General features: G+C 47.3%; 1 protein-coding gene across 5 annotated transcripts in view; it reads right to left on the bottom strand.

Annotated features, from left to right (window-relative positions):
* Positions 1 to 22,702, bottom strand: part of PGBD5 (piggyBac transposable element derived 5) — an 87,148-nt gene extending 64,446 nt beyond the window's left edge. For 2 of the 5 annotated variants that reach the window (XM_045011347.1, XM_045011346.1), the window contains exon 1: positions 22,070 to 22,571. In XM_045011347.1, the coding sequence (XP_044867282.1) occupies positions 22,070 to 22,445 (376 nt within the window). In that variant the 5' untranslated portion in view covers positions 22,446 to 22,571. Of the gene's footprint in view, positions 1 to 22,069; positions 22,594 to 22,645 lie in introns of those variants that run through there. The other 3 variants (XM_045011348.1, XM_045011344.1, XM_045011345.1) reach the window with 3 other exon arrangements.
* Between the last annotated feature and the right edge of the window lie 277 nt (positions 22,703 to 22,979).

The raw sequence follows: 22,979 nt of genomic DNA, 5'->3' as shown, positions 1-22,979 counted from the left end.
TTACTCCCACAGTGTAAAAAATTTCCCTTCCTTGTTACCAACATATATGAACTATTGTAGATCTTCATCATCATTTGTCCTATAATTCTGAGAACTCCCCTTCCACCCTCTCATTGTGACACTTCCTTCGTCAAGTCAGTTCCCATCTATCAGGGAAGTCCAAGGTCCCAAATGCTTGTCCCCTGGAAGTAACAGCAGAATGTTGTTGTTGCTGTTCCAGCAAGGATAATGGAGATGTGGTGTCCCTGTCCCCTTGTTTCACAGTGATGGATCCTTGCTTTTTCCCCTCTGAGCTGCCTTTCATTTTTTTGAATTGGTTTTAAATATCTTTTGATCATAGAATTGAAAGTAGCCAGAGACCCAAGCTTCCCTACCCTTGTTAAACTTTCCCAGCTCAAGTCAAGGTGTGCAGGAATAGCCTGGCCGGGAAGTCATGGTAAATCAATATGAAAGAATACAAAGCTCCACGGAGACTGTCCTGCTTTTATGCCTCGTGGAACTAACCCGCTAACACTCTTTTTATAGGATAGCTGAGATTTGTGTCTTTGTGCCTTCCCCTCCTTTCTTTCAGTTCCTTAGTGGGATGTTCACAAAGAAATGTCCTGGTTAAGCAACAGCTCTCTAACTTTCTGCCACATAGAGTGGGTACCTACCTTCTCCCTGGTTTTAGCCCATTCTCTTCCTTTCTCTCTGCACAGAGCTGAGGGTGGGAGTACACTGAACTGGGGGAGGGCTAGGGGAGAAGGAGCAGCCTGGGGTGTAGGGTCTGGCCAGGAGCTAGAATGAGGGAGGGGGCTCAGGGTTGGGGCAGGAGGTTTGGGTGTGGAGCGCTTACCTGGGCAGCTCCTATTTGGTGTGAGGGGTGCAGGTGGGAATGGGGAGGAGGAGCTTCTGTTTGGTGCTCAGGGTGGGGATGTGGGGGGTGCAAGAGTCAGGGCATGGGGTGTGGGGGGGTGTGAGAAGGGTGCAGGAGTCAGGGCTGGGGTCATGGTGGGGTGCAGGGCTCAGGGCAGAGGGCTTGGTGTGTGTGCGGGGGTTCAGGAATCAGGGCAGGGGGCATGGGCTGGAGTCGTGGGGATTCTCCCAGCCCTGAGCGGCTCACGGCAGGGGGCTGGAGGGGATATGCCCTGATTCCACCCTCCTTCCCTAAGGCCCCATCCCCGCCTCTTCTCCAGAGCAGCAAGCATGCTGCCTCTGCAGTTCCTTCTCCTCCCCCTCTCCAGGGCCATCAGCTGTTCCCTCCCCAGGGAGGTGAGGAGGAGGGGCAGGAACCCAGCACACTGGGGGAAGAGGCTGGGGAGGAGGGAGCTTGGCTGCCGGTGGAGGCTGCCCTGTAGCAGCAGCCGTCAGGACCAAGCTTCTGTCCCCTGCCCCTGCAGGAGAGAGTGGTGGTGGTGGGGCGGAGAAGAGCAGGCTGAGCTGGGCAGGATTTTTAATGGCACGCTGCTGCCTGCCGGGGTCTCGGCCGCCGGACCTGCTCAGCCCGCTGCTGGCGTGCCATAGGTTGCTGACCCCTGCTCTACAGATTTTCCTTACAGCTGTAGATCTTGAAATATCAACTCCTCCATTTGTACCCAGACCTTCTACTGAAAGGTGTTACTTTACACCTTTTAAAAAAAAAAACCTTAGGTGATGCCTATAAAAATGCAATTATTGGACAATAGCCCAAACAGATGTCGATGAGTATTTCGCTTAAATTTGTGCTGGTCAAGCCTGTGCCCCTTCCATATTCAGTTTCCATGAACATTTGAGCAGATGAGTTTTACACACACAAATGCATAAGGAGAGAGACAGTGATGGCTCCTTCATCTCAGGAGTTTGGTGACTGTGGGTATGTCTACACTGCAGCTGGGAAGTGTAATTTCCAGCTTCTGTAGATTTACATGTGTTAGCTTTGATTGAACCAGCGTGCTAAAAAGAGCAGGGTAGCCACAGTGGCTCAGGCTAGCCACCTGAGTACATGCCTAGGATCTTGGGGCAAGTCTACATTACCGCTTACATCTATCTAACTTACGTCGCTCAGGGGTGTTAAAAAGACACCTCCCTGAGCGACGCAAGTTACAGCGACCTAAGCACTGTCCACACCGCCTCTTGCAGAGGTGGAGTAGTAATGCTGACGGGAGAGCGCTCTCCGGTCAGCACTGAGGGTCTTCACCAGACGTGCTACAGCAGTACAGCTGCAGCGGTTCAGCTCCGCTGATGTAGTGCTTCTAGCGTAGACCTCCCCTTGGACAGGATTGTACTCTGCTAGTCCAAGCTACTGCAGCTACGTTATTTTTAGCTGTGATTTGAGCTAATGCACTATCATGTGTAAGATGGTCTCCACACGCTGGAAATCACATCCCCTGACTGCAGTGTAGACACACCCTGGAAGTGGAACCAGCGGATGTCTGCATTTGTGTTTGCACACTTATGGTTGACTTTTCAACTGAACCTAGTACACAAATTGGGGAGACAAGGCTTGCTTAAAGGTTCAAACCAGACAGTGGGCAAAAACAGAATGTGATTTATCCTGGTTTTTACATCTCATGACATTTTTTGGTGCTACACATGATTTTTTAACACAAGGGGTTGGCAATACTGAGTGAGTCACTTTTGCAATTCTATGTTTTGCTTCAGTAAGAAGCTTTCAGCGTGATTGTTCCCAGAAACAGAGGTGGATTGAGCAAGAACTTCCCCTCCTTGACAAAATGGATCTGTTTTCCTTTGTGATTATTAGTTTGGCCTGTCTTTATCTTTGACATGTTTACTTTAATTGTCTTTGCAGTTTTGATCGATTCATGCTGATTAGCAGGAAACTCCAAAATACATGCATGGGAGCCTAAGTTCAATTTCTTCTTCAGTATTTTTTTCTCTTTTCTCTTGAGTAACGGATTAATCTCCCTTAATATCACATTTCCAGGCATCGTTAGCAGTAATAGTAGCATCATTTACACTCTCATGTATTTCTATTTCATTCGCTTAAAAGGACACCATCAACTTAGAAAAAAATTTCACACATCTGCCTGAACTTTCTTTTTATCCTGCTATTGTTGCAAATAACCTCTAACGTTACCGTAGCTGAAAGAGAATAGAGAAAAAAAATCCTGGTTTTTTGAGAGGAAGGATAAACTCATGGCTGAGATTCTGATGTACTACTCAGGAGATCCAGGTTAAATTGTTGGCAATGCCACAGACCTCCATTCTGACCTTGGGAAAGTCACTTAGGCCCTGATCCAGTAAAGCACATGCTTAACTTTAAGCACATGAATGGGACTACTCGGACCCTAAAATTAAGCACCTACTTGAATGCTTTGCTGGATCGGGGCCTATGTCTCTGTGCCTATAAAGTGAGGATACTAATCATACTTCCCTACCTCACAGTGTTGAGGATAAACTTTTTAATTTTTACAAGGCACTCAGACCTAGAGTGATGAGATCCTAAGAACCTAAACTGTCTCATTTTGTTCACTATGCGCACTAGACAGCACTTGGTTTATAATCATTTTTACTGTTTCTCTTGTGTAGTTGGCAGTTTCTCTTTGTTTGGGTGGGTTTTTTCCCCACAAAAACAGAGAAGAGAAAAGCATTTTAAATACGAGAATCTGATGTAAAACCACAAAGCCTGTGAGGGGATTTAATGGCAGCTGCTGACTAGATTTACCAGTTCAAGATTCACACCACAGAATCCCACTATCAGGGTCAGCTAGACCAGGAGAAGCACAGCTTGAACTGTTTCCTGCTGAGTACAGAGTAAGGCAGGGCCCAATTCACTGTTACTTGGCACCTTATGTAGCCATTTACACTAGTGCACAGTGAAGGGAAGTGGGTGTAAAACACTAGTAGCTGATAGCTTTTCACACCTGCTTTCCTATGGTGTAAGTGACTCCACAAGACGCAGGGTGACATAGAATCAATCAGCTCCACAAGCGAAGGAGAGAGAAAGGAAAGTAACAAACACCAGCAATGCTTGGAGAAATACTGGTGCCCACTTATTTTTGCTCCCCATTTCCTCTCTCAGGGACTATAATTTTGTGACTCTGAAGGAGATTGTGTAGAGCAGGTCAGGGGGAAAAAGCCAGACAGAAAAGAGTGACCAGGAGACCCAGCCCAAAGAGAAGAGAACTACTCGGAAATCGTGGTCCAAATTCTTGGCTTAGTCATCTTAAATTACATGTAACTGCTTTCTCTGTAGACTGGGTATCTTCTTTCACTTGTCTTCCCTCTCTTCTGTAGCACCAGGATATATATATATTTTTTTAAATGATCTTTTTACCTCTGCAGTGAGATTTGGGACAGGATTATCCATACAACTGAAATGTAGACGCTGATTAGACACTTCTTTGTATCCCTACATATTTTTTAAAATGCCCAACCCGCTCACGACTCACCCAGGACCAGATCAAAAGTGCATGATAAAGTGCATTTATCATATGGCCATCTCCTCCACATATGTGGTAATTTCTCTTATTTAAGCATCAGTATGTGAAACAAGCATGTGTGTGAAACAAAAATACGCAGTCTCTGCCCCAAAGACCTCACAGTCTAAATAAGACAGACAGAGGAGACAGGATGTACAGGGAAGACCACAGGAATTAAAGATTAGGATAATTTTATATCTAATTTTACAAACAAAACATGTTAAAAGAACATTGCAATCTTAATAAAGTCAGACACTCAAAAGTTTGAAAATGCCAGAATTAAGGTCACAGTTTGGTCCCCTTGAGTATATGCATTATGATACAGTCTTTGATTACATACTATTTTTTCCTCCTCTACACTGCCGGGGCCCAACAGAGGATTCACTGAGAGCGCAGGAGAGACAGGCTCCCCGCTCTCAGTTCAGGTGCCCAGAGCTTCAATTGCAGAACAAGTCCTGCTCAGCCCCAGGCTGGAACATGCCCAGTGCAGAATATTCAGAGTATTTAGCTGATAAAATCCAGGCAGTCTTTACTGAGCAGGTGTGAGCTGCAATTTTTCAGTGGCTTATAACTTGGCCAAAAAAAAAAAAAATGGGTGAATTTTCACAGTGACAGCAAAAGGCACATCCCTAACACAGCGGCCACTCCCCAGCCAAATTTAAAGCCTTTGCACCAAAGCATGGGGGAGGGGAGCTAGTGCTTTTCAAAGAAAAGGACACCACCATTTTCATATGGGCAAAACAATGTCTTTTTCCTACCCTCATTCTTGGAAATGGCTGAATTGTTTTACCTGAAACCCCAACCCTGAGGCAGACATCTGACATGGAAAATTTCAGCCCAATCAGTTGAAGTATAAGAAAAGTTATAAGTAACTGAAAGCAGGGTATTATAATGGGAAGTGTCAGGCAACGTTAACAACAGGTACTGCTATCACCCCCCTCCCCCAATATAAGTTATATTAGTAAGTATAAAATATAGCATTCACCTGGAAGCCAGTCTGGAGCATTCTAAGAAGCTAAGTGCTATTAGACAACAAACTAAATACTGTAGCACAGTCAGACAGTATAGGAAAAAGTCATAGCACTGATTAAAAGGAGTCAGTGGATACAGATAACTTTGAAGTAAAGGTTAGTACAATTTTGCTGTTCTTGCTTCATGCTCCATTCCAGATAAAAAAATGTTATGTTTAGGAGTTTTTCCTTCACCAGCCAGTCTCAGCATAAAAGAAATGGATTCTTATCTTCGTCTTTTTTATCTTGGGGAAAAAAATGATGTATTAGAGCAATTGGTGATCCACTGCTTGAAGTCAGCACATTTCAGGTCAATATCCAACTGTCTCCCTTTGTACCAATCTTTCAAAAAGGTAGATGTGGGAAAAAGAGCTATCAATAAGTCAAAAGGCACGTTCAGTCTGTATCCCACAATTTCAATATATACACCCACAAAATTCTATCAGATCCTTCCCCTTAATGTAGGTGACTACATTCAGATGTCTAAAAGGAACTTTTTATTGTTAAACTAAGATTTCCTTCATTGATTAAAAAGTCACACAGTCTGGTCCTTAAAAAAAAATACTAATGGAGAATTCAGTGCTGGTCCAGTCTAGCCAGCAGCACAAGCAGCTTCAAGGATTTATTTCATATTCATTATTTATATGCCTAAAAACCCCTCAATGCCCGCTACTGGTTTCATGACACAAAAATGCTTTATTGCACACTATTTTGGACCCACAGTCTGTCCTCAAAAGCAAAACTGCTCTATCAGGTTAGTGGATACAAAGTTCAAAATCAGTGAAATGGCTTGCATCTTCCTCTCCAGAGGTTTGTGAGTAGTCTGTTTTCCCTATGCAACTCTGGAAACGCCTATCTTCCCCCATACCCCACCACCACTTTCACACCACTCCACTGGTTCATTTTGGAGACTCCATTCTTTTGGTTAATGTTCATTTGGAAAAGCCTCTCAGCATTTGTCATGAGAGGTGAAATTCACTAGCACAGGGCCTATGCATCACTTAAGCCCTATTTTGGAGGCTTAAGTGGGTCTAAAGAGCATGGTTGCCAGTCCCCTGCCCTAAGCATTCATAAAATACTGAGTCAGGGCCCCCAAAGTCTTAGATTGTCTTAAAAATCATGAAACAAAAATTAGATTTGGGTTGCTTTTTATTTGCCCTCTGATTTGAGAATGTAGGGTGCCCATGGGTCACTTTGAAACATTATCTGAAAACATGAAGGCTAGAAGCTTACTGTTTTTTAAATGAAAACTGGGATTCTGATGTAATCACTTGAAACTGAGCACTGGGGTATTAAGAACAAAATCCCACCTAAATTTTCACAAGACTTGTGATAAAAATTGCAAGAGTTGACAACAGTAAGGGGCACATAAGCCTTATACTGGCCCTCTACACAGGGGAATTTTGCCCTAACGGAATAGAAAGACATCTATTTTGAGGTCAGACTAGATAAGAGCAATCTCTTCCAGTTCTGTAATCTACAAATCTACTGAGCACTTAAGAGACCCTTTCCAGGGACTGCACACATGACTTCCTCACTGTTCCCAATCCAGGGGAGCAAAAGTTATATAGACTGTGAATAGCATGGTACTGCAAACACTACAGTTTGGAATCACACTGCTTCCCCAGTGCTTGCATTTTACCTTAAAATGCAGAATCTGCGTACTACGTTTAGAAAATGCAGCAGTGCAGATACAGCCACAATCCCAGATCTGAACCCACCAAAAAGGCAGAGTAAAAAAATCCAAACCAGGATCTGAATCTTGCAAATGAGTCTTTACCAGTTTAATGGACCAAACTAAAACCCCAAGTTAGCAGCCATGAACCCTGAGGCGTTTCCAATCTGAATGCTGTGGCTTCATCCTGTCTCTAAATGCAACACAGAGGAAGATTCTGTTAGGAGAGCAGAACAGAGAAATAAATAGAAGGCTTGGCTATGCAACCAGTACTTTTAGAGATACCAGGCCAGACCCTCTGATGGTATAAATCAGGGTAGCTCCATTGATTTCAAAGAGCAATAAAGACCAATATAGCAACGACACAATCTCTTTGGGGCACTCAAAATCTCTTTGGGGCACTCTCACCACAGAATGTATCTGTTAGATCAAATGTTCTTGCATTGGTGTCTCTATTACATTGGGGGTCTGTGGAGCATTTTGGTCCACAGAAGCACTTTTGTCATAGTTATTATTTCTTCTGCAGTAATGCACTGAGGCCTCATTGTGCTAAGCTCTGTACACACAATGAAAGATTACAGTCTAAATATCTGATGAAAGGCAACAGGCTGATACAAACAGAAATGGGAAGCACAAGCTACCAGAAACACAGTAACAGTATTTCCTGCTAATTATAGGCCACTACATAACTCTTCTAGGGTATCTATAAGGCTTCTCTCAACCCCGCCCCTGCAAAAAAAACCAAAACACCAATACTTTGCACAGCTGCTTCATGCCTTTCTTTGTCAAGTATTTCTCTAATGTAAATTCAGCCATGGTCAGCTTTGCAGATGTCCCCCACACTGAAAAGACAGCAAACGCACGAGAAGACAGGATGAAACCACAAAGCAAGCTGAAGGGATTCTAGCAATGCAGACATCAGGAGTCAGGAGCGGCCTACAGGCAGGGAAAGCAAATAGACAGCACAGATGGCAATCCAGCAATACCATGTTATTTTTCATCTTTTCAATGCTGTCCTCTCTGATGCAAGCAAGAACAATTGCTGCAGCACAGGTGGTGTGTAATCAGTGTGGGAAGGATTAGTAGTTCTTTTGAAGCAACTGACAATGCTTAAAAGTTTGAGAATCCCTGTCTTATTAGATTGTTACTAAGGCTACGATTGTGTCATGGAGGTCATGGAATCCATGACTTCCAGAGACCTCCATGACATTTTCCACTTCAGCCCCAGGACAGTGAGGCTGGAGCTCTCAGCTGCCGGGCAGCCGAGGGACCCCCACAGCTCCCAGTCCCCGCTGGGGGTAGGAGTCACCCAGAGCTCCCAGCTGCTGGGTGTGGTGGGGGGGAGGGACCCCCAGCAGCTGCTTAGCTACGGCGGGCGGTGGGGGGAACCGCTGACCTCTCCACTGCCATGGGGGGACCCTGCAACTCCCAGCCGCCACAGGTGGCAGGGGGAACTCAGGAGCCCCAGCAGCTGTGGGTGCAGGTCCCTCCTCCCTCCCCATTTTGTCAGAGATATTTTTAGTATAAGTCAAAGACAGGTCATGGGCTTTCATGAATTTTTGTTTATTGCCTGTGTCCTGTCCATGACTTTTACTAAAAAATACCCATGACAAAAATCTTAGCCTTAATTGTTGCTGTCTGGTGTCATCTTTAGTAAGTCAGTGCCCAGCGATGTAGAAATAGGTGGAGCAGATTGTGTCTTGGAAGAGGGTCATTCCTTATTACTCTCACGCACACCCATCTACTGTCAGATGCAGAAAGCAGGATGTGGCTCGCTCTAGAGCCTGTCATCACTGCTTTTCCAGTTAGCCAGGGGGAATCACGGGAGAGCTTTTAGAGAGAGACGTTCTTCCTCCCTTTACAGCCTAAAAGGAAGAACTGAAATCATGCGCAAGTTAGCACCATATAGGTCAGGGGTCCCCAATGCGGTGCCCGTGGGTGCCATGGTGCCCACCATGGCATCTATGTGCACCCGCCTATTGGCCGCCAGAAAAGCAGCCGCCGAAATGCTGCTGAGAAGTGGCAACGTCAAGAAGCGCTGCCACCAAAATGCCGCTGATTTTCGGCAGCATTTTAGCAGCTGCTTGTCCGGCGGCCATGCTCCTCAGTGGCTAGTCGTCAGGTGCCCACCACACTGAAAAGGTTGGGGACCACCGATATAGGTTGCTACTGGTCACTTGGGTTTGTTCGGTTTTCTTTAGTGAGCCTATCAAGCGACCAACAGCCCAGCAACCCAGAAACAACTGGGATACGTGGCAACAACACTGAAAGTTTGATTTGGGATTTATCCAAAACCATACAACATATTCAGCAGTATTGGGTCCGAAACCCCGCTGGTTTTCCAGGCTCAGCTCATCTGAATCTTTTGTTTTGATTCAACGTAAAAATAATTCTATTGATAATGGCCCTGCAGAACTTAATTTCAAGCTTTAAGGAACAGCATTCTTCCTTCTGGAGAAGTTTAGATGTCTTCTCCTCTTTCAACCCTAGTGAACTGGGTGTTATACTGAGGAAACTGAATATGCAAAAAAACAAAAACCACACCACACCGTCACTAGGAAAGGGTTCTGAGTCTGGGAAAGTAAAATCAGACAAGCCAAATAAGATTATTAATTTATGTAGTTTGGCATCCTGGTTCTAGCAGTGGCCAGTATCTAACACAGCAGAAGGAAGTGATCCGGCTTCTGATCCCCCATTCCCAAAATGCATCTAGCCATTTACACAATGATATACATGGAAAGAGTTGTGCATCTGGAATCACCATTACAGAAAGTCAATTTATGCCCTGACATGAGACTTGATTATCTCATCTAGGGCCTAACTCAGCAAGGCCCTTAAGTATGCAGGTAACTATCTGCCTCTGAAAAGTTCCATTTACATCACTGGGACTAATCACATTCTCAAAGCTCCACAGATGCTTTAAGTGTCCTGCTGAGCGTGGGCCCTAGTTTGCACAGCTACAAGAGTTGTTCATGGTCAGAAAGTCAGCCAGCACTTTTAAAAAATACAATGGTCGTATTTGCTTTGACTTTCTGCAACAGTGAGCACCACAGGTAAACTCTAAAAGAGCTTCATATGTGTATGAGTAGGATAATTTTACAGGTTTTCTTCCAGTGACAGGGGGCTGTGCTCGGTGACTCAAGAGGTACCTTCTGACCCTACAACTTATGTTCCTAAAACTAATGCTTCAGCCAGTCACATTTAGGGGTCAGGAAGGATTCCCACTCCTGCTCCCAGTGTACTTTGTTCCAGCCACACTCCTTTCTTTGAAACGGAGATGGCTACGACTGGAGATGGAACACCAGACAGGGACGGCCAGTCCTCTGAGGCAATACACAAGTCTCTTTTTCAAATGCTTGGTTGCTGTGTCTTGCTCACATGCTCACAGTTATACTGACTGTTATTTTCACAGGCAGGGAGGAATTTTTGACCCAGGTCAGATTGGCAGGAACCTAGTCGGGTTTTTTTTCCTGTCTTCCTGTGCAGCACAAAGTGCAGGTTGCTTACTAGGATCATCTGAGTACACCTCACTAAATCAATTCCGTGCAACTGAAGGGGCCCCAGACATTGGTGCATCACAGTCCCTCCTACCGTTTGTCTGTGGCACATAATAGTTAAAACCCCATGAGGGCTGCAACACTTCTGCCTAATGCTGGTTATTGTGCACAGTAAAGGGTGGGGTTTAGCGGCCTGTGATATGCAGGATGTCAGACTAGAAGATCAGGTGGTCCCTTTTGGCCCTGAACTCTCACTCTGAAATACACAAATCAATATTTTAAATTTATCTTTCTTTAATTTAATCTACTTGGTATCCATCTGCCTCTGTGCCCTATGCAATAGAGATCAATCCCTCTTACAACAGCCAGCTGTTAAGTCTCTGGTCTGCTTTTGCTTCACAAGAAACATCATAACAATCTTTTATACCAAATCTTCCTGTTCAATGCACAACTTTTTTTTTTTCCAAGCAAGGCCATATACAGTATTCTTTGCTTCAACATCTCTCGTGTATTCCTGTCTGACATGATCTTCCGTCCTCACAGCGTGCCTCAGTGAACTACATCTAGGGTTGAAAGGGATAAGTTGCACATGATCTACAGAGCTTATACAATCCCCTTCTGCAGTACAAATGGTCTAAAGGGCTGAAAGAATTCACTTTCCCTATCTGAGATCCTTACCCATATGCAAACTACGCAGCTGCATAGGGCACCAGGGAATTTGGGGCACCAAATTGCCCCAAATTTCCTGGTGCCCCACGCAGCTGTGTGCTGCTCCAGTTGCCAGCCCGATCCCCCAGCCGGCTGAGCCAGCCAGGAAAGCTGCCCCCACCCCTGCTCTGCCCCAGCCCCGCCCTCACTCCATCACTTTCCCTGAGCTATGTCCCGGGGGACTGCAGCAGGGGTCGGGCAGGGGTGAGCTGCAGCGGGTTCGCACGGGTTCGCGGGAACCCGTTGTTAAATTTAGCAGCCATTTTAGAACCGCTTGTTAAGGGCTGCTAAATTTAACAAAAGTTCCCGCCCACTCCTCTCCTGCTCCGCCCCCTTCTCCTCCCCCTCCCCTGCTTCCCGCGAATCAGATGTTCGCGGGAAGCCTGAACAAGCAGCATGGAGGCAGCCAGCAGGTAAGCTGGGGCGCAGAGGGGGAGGGGAGTTGCGGCTGGCTCAGCAGCTCCCGGTCCCAGACCGCGGCTCCCTCCAGCCCAGCGCCGGCCCGGGGAGTCGGGCCCCACGGCTGCCGCCGAGCGGCCGGGCCCCCGTGGCTGGGCCCGGCCCGGGGAGTCGGGCCCCCGTGGCTGGGCCCGGCCCGGGGAGTCGGGCCCCCGTGGCTGGGCCCGGCCCGGGGAGTCGGGCCCCCGTGGCTGGGCCCGGCCCGGGGAGTCGGGCCCCCGTGGCTGGGCCCGGCCCGGGGAGTCGGGCCCCCGTGGCTGGGCCCGGCCCGGGGAGTCGGGCCCCCGTGGCTGGGCCCGGCCCGGGGAGTCGGGCCCCCGTGGCTGGGCCCCGGTGCCGGCCCGGCCCGGGGAGTCGGGCCCCGCGGCGCCGGTCGTGGTCCTGGCAGAGTGGACCCGGTCCCCAGGCAGTGTGGTAAGGGGGCAGGGAGGGGGTGGGTTGTGGGGGGGTGGATAGGGGTCAGGGCAGTCAGAGGGCAGGGAACAGGGGGATTGAATGGGGGCAAGGGTCCCGGGGAGCAGTCAGGAAAGAGCAGGGTTGGATGAGGTGGTGGGGGCACTCAGGGACAGAGAGAAGGGGTAGTTGTATGGGGTAGGGGTTCTGGGGGGCCATTGAGAATGAGAGGAGGGGTTGGGTGGGGCGGCAAGGGGCAGTCAGGGGACAGGGAAGGGGGGGATGGGTCAGGGGTCTCGGAGTGTGTGTGTTAAGGAACATGAGGGGTTGGATGGGGCACGACCCCCCCCCCCACGGAGGGGGGGGAAGGAGGGAACCCGTTGTTAAAAAATTGGCAGCTCATCACTGGGGTCGGGCCCGACCCTGTACTCATGTGGCGGCAGGAAGTGGAGTGACCCAGCCTGCTCTGCCAGCTCCCAGCCACACGGGAGCTGTTCCCCTCTGCCCCTCAAGTCCCAAGCCTGGGAGCCAGGGGAGCAGAGCGGAGCGGGCTGGGGCCAGGTCACTCTACTTCCCACTGCCCCATCAGTGCAGGGTCAGGCCTGCCCTGCAATCACCGGGCGGCAGGAAGTTAAGCGACCCAGCCCCAACCTGCTCCTCTCTGTCGGCTCATGCTGGGGGGCAGTTTCTGCCCTGCCCCCCACAGACCTTGGGTGCACACACACCCCTGTGGAGGCCTGGGGACACCAGCCCCCCCGCAGGGGGGGGGCTGCATAGGACATCACAATGTCTGGGGGTGGCCCTGCTGAGATCGCATTTTCTATCCTGTCAGGAGCTCTCCTGCTGTGCCTCCACATTAAGAGTATTGCACATTGATTAGAAATTGTGCAAGTCCTCTTCTGCTTGGCCTGAAAACATGAAGTGTGTTTGAGAGGTTCTTTACATGAATGAAGATCAGCTCCATAGTGTACTACTCATCCCTCCAGTTCTAGTCTAGAGTCATCTCCTGCTCCTTCTCTCTGATTTTCAAACCACAGCATCTTTTCCGCTTGTCTTCAGGGTATAGCCTGTACAAGCAATTCCTAGGCCACAGGGTTGCCCAAAGTAAGTATGGTTGCTCTCTCCCCACTCCTCACTCTGTAGCTACAAACTGATCAGCTACAGCTTTTTATTACTGGTGAATGAAAGCAATTTCTATTCAACTATCAAATAAGATACAGGAGTGAACATAGTTTTGCGAAATTAAATCAATACAAATCATGTGAAATTCTATGCCACATCTGAGGAAGGAGATGTGGAAGGCCAGGAGTTGGAAGAATGCTTCAATTAATACACTATTAACATGTGCCGGCCGTTTTCCTGGTCTTCTCCTTAGGAAGCTGCCAGAGACACCACTACTGTCACAAGATATGTTAAGCAGCTATCTTAAGCTTGTTCCACTCACACAGATCCACTGTATAACCGGGCAGGTCATGTTGGGTGAGGGGAGAGAAAGGGGATCTTATACCCTGTCCTTTAAGAAATATGAAATGGGAATGATAGATTTGTTTCGGCAAGGATGCTCTCCCTGAGAAGAATGCCATGCCACAAGAAAGTAAAATGACAGATGAATGGGAGAACTATTATTTGATTTGTCCTTGCACCTACCTTTGGAGCACAGCTGTTCTCTATTTTAATGTGTTCTGCTTTGACAATGCTAAAAGAGGGACAAGTTAACCACAAAAGAAATAGAATATAAGAGTACAATGGAACATCTTTATTAGTTGGCTTTGATGCCCTGTGACAAGGGTCCCTAACAATATTTCAGCAATCACCACATACTCACTGGTTTCTGAATGCAGGAAGGACAGACATTACAACGGGTCTTCTTGGGGAATCCGGTTATACCCATTGTTAATATTCCTTTGAGGTGTGTGTCACACTTCTCTACTGAGGAATCCATATTTGTGCAGGATTCATTGTGTTCCTACTGAATTTGGTGGGATGTTGAGCATGGAAGGAAAAGTTTCAACTGAGTGAAGCCTCCAGCTTCTTTCAATTCTGTGCCACCTAGGCAAGTACTTTCTGTGAGCTAAGTCTATACAGACTAACTAAGCTAATCAGTGATTAGTAGCCTCATTAGTCTTGGCAGAGAGCTGAATGGACACGGAAAGACCACCCTCTCACACCACAAGGTGGTCCCTGCAGTTCAAGTTTGAGGCACATTGACAGGGCATTGCTGTTTCTTATACTGTTCCTGTATTGTGCAGAGAGGACCGTACTTCCCAGAGCTGCTCACCCACTACCTTTGAACGACCACTTCATTCACTTCAAAAGGAGATGGGGGAGGGGAGATCATTTGGTCACATGCAAGAGATCAGTCTGGGAGGAAACATGCTTCTCCTATGCAAAAGGCTACAGATATATTGTGAAGAAGAGCCCTTCATCTGCAGTGTTTACTGACGTTTGCATATTAAATACAAAGTACGAATGCTTGTCATTTTAAGAGCAGAAAATCTGGTTCTTCTACCCAGTTTAAGTAATGAGCATTTTGCTGCTGAACTTGAACATGAATAATGCAAAGTGGGGGGGAAGGGAAATGACAGTTAAATTGCATTACATTTTAAGATCTGCAAGGTTGTCTTGCACTGAAATCAACACTATTAGCAATGATGGATGGAGAGAAATCTGCTTTAGGCCCAATAAAACCTTCAGAAGCACATGTTTGGATTTCATAAGATCTAGAAGATACTGAACCTTTGCTAAATAAAGATGTGGATTATGCTAAACATAAAAACTTTTAGATCATCCTACACACATTTCCTCTGATATCTCAACAGATGTATTCACCATCATCCTGCAATTCTGAGTCCTATTACTGTATTATTTATTATATAACAAACACACCCAGGAAAATATTGGAGAATTTATTCAAAGGTGAATGCAAAATTATTTCCTATAAATATTCTACACTCTGAAATAATTTTAGGGTTCATAAGTTAAATAGGCCAATTTCTCTGATGGCCTAAATAGGCAAAACACCATTGAAGTCAGAGGAGTTGCACCCACGTTCACAAGCAGAGAGCTATTTAGGCCACATTCTACAGCACAATCTGGCACAGATGAATAAGTGATGCTCAAATATTTTTCCACCTCCTGCAGTGTATCTTTCCTGCTATTCTTGTACTGGACCTTTCTTTAGTGACTTTGCATCACCCAGAATTCCAGATTCTTTCCAAGATTCAGACCAAAGTTTCCCTCCTTATTACAAGTCTTTATGGATATGCTGCATCCTACCTCGAGGGCTCTCTCTACTCCCACCCTGCTCCTCTAGCACTGGCTTCTTCTGCCTTTCCATGTGAACTCACTATCTCTTTGACTCTCCTCCCTTCTGCACAATCTTCCTGTATCTCTCTGCTTAGCAAAGATTCTATTCTTTGAAATCTCAGCTAAAAGCCCTTTTCTTTTCTCCTTCAGCTATGTCCCATCATCCCCCCTTCAGTTACTATTTAATTCCTGTAAAACACATTGGTATACAGGATGTATGAATGACTCCATACTAACTAACTATGTTGTATTATGAGGTTTACTGGAGACTAGACGGAGGGAGCTAAACACATTTTCCTTATTCTTATTTCAAAGGAGCCAAATTCATTTTCTTTATTTGTATAACAGCAGTGCCAAGAGGAAGCAACGAAGACTGAAGCCCTATTGTACGAGGCACTATGCAAACATAAGAAGAGACAGCATCCTTCTTAACATCTTGTAACCTTCATCCATCCAACTGGAAGTTGGTTCATTAACCACCTACACAGATGCATCTCTCCCCCTCCTCAGCTAACCCAACTTCAGTAAACATTCTTCAGTAAAGTTAAGAACAGAAACTAAGTTTAACGATCGCATAATCAAGGAGACAGATTGCACATCTCAGATGTGCATAGTCAGCATTTATATTGCTGCTCTGAATAATTTAATTTGAGAAGTGGACGCGGCCCAATGTAATATATTTACAATGGAGTAAAGCTGCTTTAATGCACACCTATAAATAATCCTTTTCATAGTAGTTGGTTTTTGCTGCCCATTGGTGAACTAGCAGAAAAAGTGAAATGAGAATTATTTAAAGTAAAATCTCTAATGCTCACCAGCGTGTTTTTTCAGCAGTGATCTGCAGATGCAACTAATATTTAACTGGCTAACTCCCAAAAGATGTGACCAGTTCACTGCATTAATCAAAAGCTATCCTTTGCTTCCTGACATGCATATTTAGAGTGTGCTATGCTGCTGCATGAAGTCCTGATTCTCATCTACCCAGCAAAAGTGATCTTCTGCATACAGGGGTCAAGTCACATCTGACAACCACTTTGCGATAAATGAATGTTTCCTATAATCTGGCTTTTAGAAAATGTTTCCCCCACCACCACCATAAATGTAGGTTAAAGAAGACTATTTAAAGTTTGTTTAAATCTCTTCAAGGTCATTAGAAAAGTCTAAGTCAACATGACTGCTGCCTAGCAGTTCTCTCTTCTACCTGAATGTGTTCTCCAAAGATTGTAAGGCATAACACACATTAGAAAACTGTCTTCAAAAGCAAAAGTCCATGCAAAACCAGAGCTGTGCACTATAAACCATACTTTGTGTGTGTCTACTGAAGGGGGGGGTGTCAATCTACATTTTCAATAGGGAAAATCTCTAGCGTATCATTTTACTAACATCTTTGGGCATGTGCATATGAGTATATCTTATGAGGAGAACAAGAGTGTACAGAGGCAAGGAGGAGAAGAAAGTTGCCGTCAGTGCTAGCCTATCTTCTGATGCCTACAGTAGTATTTCTTTTTTTGAACAGGACCAGTCCTATTCAACACATTCATAAATGGTCTGGAAAAAAGGGTAAACCGTGAGGTGGCAAAATTTGCAGATGATACAAAACTGCTCAAGATAGTTAAGTCCCAGGCAGACTGCGAAGAGCTACAAAAGGATCTCTCAAAAATAGGTGACTAGGCAACAAAATGGAAGATGAAATTCAATGTTGATAAATGCAAAGTAATGCACATTGGAAAACATAGTTGGAATTATACATACAAAATGATGGGGTTTAAATTAGCTGTCAAGAAAGATCTTGGAGTCATTGTGGAGAGTTCTCTGAAAACATCCACTCAATGTTCAGCGGCAGTCAAAAAAAGGCAACAGAATGTTGAGCATCATTAAGAAAGGGATAGAGAAGACAGAAAATATCATGTTGCCTCTATATAAACCCATGGTACGCCCACATCTTGAATTCTGCATGCAGATGTGATCGTCTCATCTCAAAAAAGATACACTGGAATTGGAAAAGGTTCAGAAAAGGGCAACAAAAATTATTAGGGGAATGGAACGGCTTCTGCACCACCTCCACCTCGACTCCCCACAACCCAGACAGGTTGTGGGGAATACAAACAAAAATTATAACTCAAAGGGGGAGGGCTCAGCACAGAAAGTTTGAAAATAGCTCAGGGTGCAGGCAGCACTTAACTAGGGGCTGTGTGCAGGCAGAGGGTGCAGGGAGGGGGTAGCTAGGGGCTATGTGCAGGCAGGCGGGTAGCTCAGGGTGCAGGGAGAGCAGTAGCTAGGGGCTGTGTGCAGGTGGGGTGGTAGCTCAGGCTGCAGGGAGAGGGGTAGCTAGGGGCTGTGTGCCGGGAAGGTGCCCCTGCAGTCCCTGTTCCAGGAGGGCTCTGCCAGCCATGGAGCTGGGTCCCCCTTCCCTGGTGGCTCTTACTGGCTGCATGAGCTAAGGGGGCTGGGAGCTGAGGAGCAGCTTCCACCCCAGATACCAGCAGGAGATGAGGGAACACCCCGGCTGCCTGCTCCATGGAACCAGCCAGAGCAGCAGCTGCTCCACACTGCCCAGCTCCGGCTTCCCACCTCTGACCTGGCCAAGTCACAGGGAGAGATGGACATGGGAGTGTTTTGAGCTGCCCCTTGCCCTGCTCTTGCACTGTAGTTGAGGAGGGGGGGAAAGAACAATGCCCCCTGTGCCTCCCAACTCTGCCCATGGGCTCAGGGTTTCTGTTCCACCATGGGGAGCACCAGGGCTCGGGGACCCAAGATTCAGCCCAACCACTCACAGCTTTAGTCCCATGTGGGGCGCTGGGGATCAAGGCTTCAGCCCCGCAGCTCCTGGCTTCAGCCCATGGGGAGCATTGGGTTTCAGCCACAGGGGTCTCATGGCCCCCTGAAGGGGCTCGCAGTCCCCCAGGGAGCTGCAGACCACTGGCTGAGAACCACTGATCCAGTAGATATAGTGTACTTGGACTTTCAGAAAGCCTTTGACAAGGTCTCTCACCAAAGGCTCTTAAACGAAGTAGACAGTCATGGGCAGTCTCGTGGATCAGTCCCTGCTTAAAAGATATGAAACAAAGGGTAGGAATAAAGGATCAGTTTTCACAATAGAGAGGTAAATAGCAAGATCCCACAAGGATCTGTACTGGGACCAGTGCTGTTCAACATATTCATAAATGAGCTGAAAAAAAGAGGTAACTAGGGAGTTGACAAAGTCTGCAGATAATACAAAATTACTCAATATAGTTAAGTCCAAAGCTGACTGTGAAGAGTTGCAAAGGAATCTCACAAAACTGGGTGACTGGGCAAGAAAGTGGCAGATGAAATTCACTGTTGATAAATGCAAAGTAATGCACATTGGAAAACAATTCCAACTATACATACAAAACGATGGAGTCTAAATTAGCTGTTACCACTCAAGGAAGAGATCTTGGGGTAATTGTGGATGGTTCTTTGAAAACATCCACTCTATGTGCAGTGGCAGTCAAAAAAGCTAACAATGCTGGGAACCATTAGGAAAGGGATAGATCATAATGCCACTACATAAATCCATGGTGCGCCCATTGCACACTTCTTGTCACCTTATCTCAAAAAAGATACATCAGAACTGGAAAAAAATACAGAGAATGGCAACAAAAATTATTAGGAGTATGGAACAGCTTCCATATGAGGAGAGGTTAAAAAGGCTGGGACTGTTCAGCTTGGAAAAAAAAAAAAAGATGACTGGACAGAGGCCTGGGGGTTATGATAAAGTTATATAAAATCACGAATGGCATGGAGACAGTGATAGGGATGTGTTATTTACCTTTTCACATAACATGAGAATCAGGGGTCACCCAATGAAATTAATAGGCAGCAGATTTAAACAAACATAAGGAAGTACTTCTTCACACTACACAGTCAACCTGTGGAACTCATTACCAAGGGATGTTGTGAAGCTCAAAAGTATAACTGGGTTAAAAAAGGAATTATATGAGTTCCTGGAGTATAGGTCCACCAATGGCCATTAGCCAAGATGGTAAGGGACACAACCCCATGCTCTGGGTGTCCCTAAACCTCTGACGGCCAGAAGCTGGGTCTGGATGACAGTGCTCTGTTTTGTTTATTGCCTCTGAAGTATCTGGCACCAGCCACTGTTGGAAGACAGGATACTGGACTAGATGGACCATTGGTCTGGCCCAATATGGACATTATGTTCTTATTCAACCAAGTTTTTGCCAAAGCTAATCACTATTATAGATACTGTATGCAGTTCGTGCCACAAACAGAGTAAGAAGCAGCAGAAACCTCTCAAATCTACTGTTAGGTGGAAGCAGACTCTGTATTACCAACTCTCCTTGCTCCAAAGACTTCTGTGTTCACTTCTGTCTCTCAAAAATCAAACTCCTTCAATTCTAAGGAAATCTGAACTCATGAACTAATAGGTCATCAACTTACTTTTCTTTTTTCAAAGAAGCAATAAAAATGTCAATCCCATCTCTATATTAAATGCATATCACGGCTTTAAAGTTACACAAATGTATATACTAGCAAAGGCAAAGAAATTAAATGGTAAGTTACTTCATCCTTATTTAACTCCATAAAAAGTATGGTCCAAATTGTGTCCTCAGATATGCTTGAGAATTAGAGGAATCCAAGATATCCACTAGCATTCTCTTTAAAGGTGCACAAGAGTTTTATATTAGTACATGATGTTTAATATTTTACAGTGATTAGACAGGGGAGCAGGACCTTTCTTGCTTTTGTTAGTTAACACGTCAGTCAAAAATAATGTTATTGTAATATAGTATCTGGAGCTTAACTTTGTTTGGGGTTCTTTTTACATTAGCTAAAAAAAAAAATTACTTCCTCTAGCTCTGTTTTAATTCCCACTGTGGTACAGGGAGGTTTGTTGAAGTGCACTTTTTTTCCCTTGAATCTTCATTTATTTATTTGATATTTATAGACTTTTCTCTGATACTTCTCATCAACATTAATGAATTAAGCCTGACAATCAAGAATTAGAAACCAGTGGGGTTAGGCAAGCAAATATAAAATTGGACAAGCTGCTAGTAGTAGAGTAATGCAACATCTCAGAATACTATATATTACAGGTTTATTTGTGAGCTCTACTTGATTGCTGTATTTTTCACATTCTGCAAGTTTTATTTACATGACTTTTCCTTGCTACATACACAAGATAATTATTAATGCCGTGGACCGATGTTGGAATGGCTCCCTATAAACCATTATAACATGACCTCTCACACAGATCATTCTATTAAAATCTCCATACCATGCAGTGCCATAATATGTCAGATCACTTCAGTGAGCTCTCAACATTTACTTTCTCAAAGACCTGTGTGGTGGTGCGTAGATCTGAGGATGGCTTTGTGGTAAGGACAAGGGTTAGGGAGCCGAGTTCTATTCCCAGGGCTGCCACAGACTTCTTGTGTGATCTAGAGCAAGTCACTTAATCATTCTGGTCCACAACTTCTCCCATCTGTAAAGTGGGTATAATAACATTCCCTATATCATAGGCCATGTACATGTTAGGACACACAGGCTGAGCAGGATTTCCAGCTTCCAACTCCAGCAAAGCAGCAGAGATTCCCAAGGGCACATTGTATAACCTGCCCTGTTGTTCTGAGGATCACAAAATTATCAGGGGAGAAGAAAAACGGACAAAGTGTTCGTGATCAAACACATGCTGCCCTCCCTGGGTCTTGTTAGCCACCATTTCATCTAAGTCCAGGCAATTATCCAGTTAGTACATAAATACAAGCTATGCCTCATAATAACTAAGGAATGAAAAAAAAAGCCAGTACGCTGAAAGAGGGAAGCTATCCTTTATCATAATGAAATCAAATAAAGCTTTCAGCCGGTGCACAGGAGAGATATTTATATACTCTGTCCTGAAAGGCAACGATTGAACAGCCAGCCCTACCCTGCTGCTGCTCTTGTGCAGATGAACCGAGCAACTCTTCCCGAGAAGGGGCTGTTCTCTCCCCAGTGACTAACATGCTCACTAGCATCCGCCCTAGGAGCGATTTGTTTAACGAGGCCAAAGCGCAGTCAGGTGGCAGGGGTCGGCAGACCGACCGCACGCTCTCAAATTAACCCCGCAGATCCAGCCTCCCCTTCCGGGGGTTTCGGGCGCCAGGCCAGGGATGAGCAAATCAGCCTGTTTCTCCCGTACGCTGCTGAGCCCGTTACCCCGCCCGCTAGTTATAGTTGGTGGTCGGGACATCTGGGGCCAAGCGCGGAGCACTGATTTCAGAGGGCTCCGCGACCTTTACACCTGCACAGGGCTCCGAGGAGCTGAGCGATCGGGGCTCTCTTGCAAGCAGCCGCCCTGCAACGAGAGCTGCCACCTGCCCTGCCTCTGACCAAACTGCAAAAGTGCCCCGCGGCTGCACCCGCCCTCCAGCCTCAGGCCCTGGCTGCAGCCCCCACACTAACCTTCCCGCCGGGGCAGGGACTTCCCCTGCTCCTCTCGCTTGCCGGCCGGGGCCGCCCCTTGAGCATTACCCGCAAAGCCCCGTCCCTCGGCTCCCCGCAGGCAGCAGCCCAGGCACCCCACCCCCAGCCGGCGAGGCGAGGGACGGGGCTCCCCACTGCAGGTACCACCCCGCTGCCCGGCCCGCCTGTTACCGAAGCTATCCTTGAAGTCTGGGGGTGGGGCGTCTCGCAGGGTCGGGGTCCAGCCCCCCTCCTCCTCCTCCTCGGGGCCCGGGCTGCCGCCGCCGGGAACCTGCTGCCGCTCCGCCGCCGCCGCCCTGGGGACACGGCGCCCCCTGCCCCGGGGGCCGGGCCCCTCGGCAGCCGCGAGCTGCTCCTCGTCCTCGTCCTGGGAGGAGGCGGAGCGGGAGTCGGCCGAGGTGCTGTAGAAGGGGTTCCCGCTGCTGTCCTGGCCCGACTCCCCGAACACGTCGTCCGAGATCTGCAGGCTCTCGTAGCGGGAGCGGGCCGCCTCCAGCAGGGACAGCGCCTTCCGCCGCGGCCCCCCGCCGCCGCCCTCCGCCATCATCCCCGCCGCCGCCGCCGCCGACAGCAGCAGCAGCCCCCGCTCCCCGCGGCCCGGCTCCGCCGCCTCGCCCGGCCGCAGGCAGCAGCCCAGCAGCGAGAGCGGCTCGGACAGCGAGGCGGGGAGGCAGGGAGTGGCAGAGCCGCCGCCGCTGCCGCCGCCACCACCCAGCCCTGCCTCCCTCGGCCGCCCGCGCAACCCACCCCTGTGTGTGTGCAGGGACATGGGGGGAAGGAGCCAGCTCAGCATCTCCAAATACCACATCCAGCCAATTATAGCCGCAGTCCTCACCCAAGAGGTGGGGTTATATGGCAGCCCCGGACGGCCTGGCCCGCCCACGCCCCACCCCGAAGGGGCGGGTCTCGGCGTATTTAAAATCACAGAGCCTCTTTGGGAGAGCCGCCGCCGGGAGGGGTCGGGTCTCGCCCCGCCCCGGGCTCGATGAGACCCGGGGGGGAGGAGTTCTTCCGCTCCTCCCCCGGCAGAGAGCCGCCCTGCGGGAGCTGCGCTTCCTTCCCCACCCCTTAGGCTCCCGGG

Source organism: Mauremys mutica, chromosome 3 (assembly GCF_020497125.1).
Source record: "Mauremys mutica isolate MM-2020 ecotype Southern chromosome 3, ASM2049712v1, whole genome shotgun sequence".
Lineage (NCBI taxonomy): Eukaryota > Metazoa > Chordata > Testudines > Geoemydidae > Mauremys > Mauremys mutica.
The sequence above is the reverse complement of the archived record's forward strand: the minus strand, read 5'-3'. Positions and strand labels throughout refer to the sequence as shown.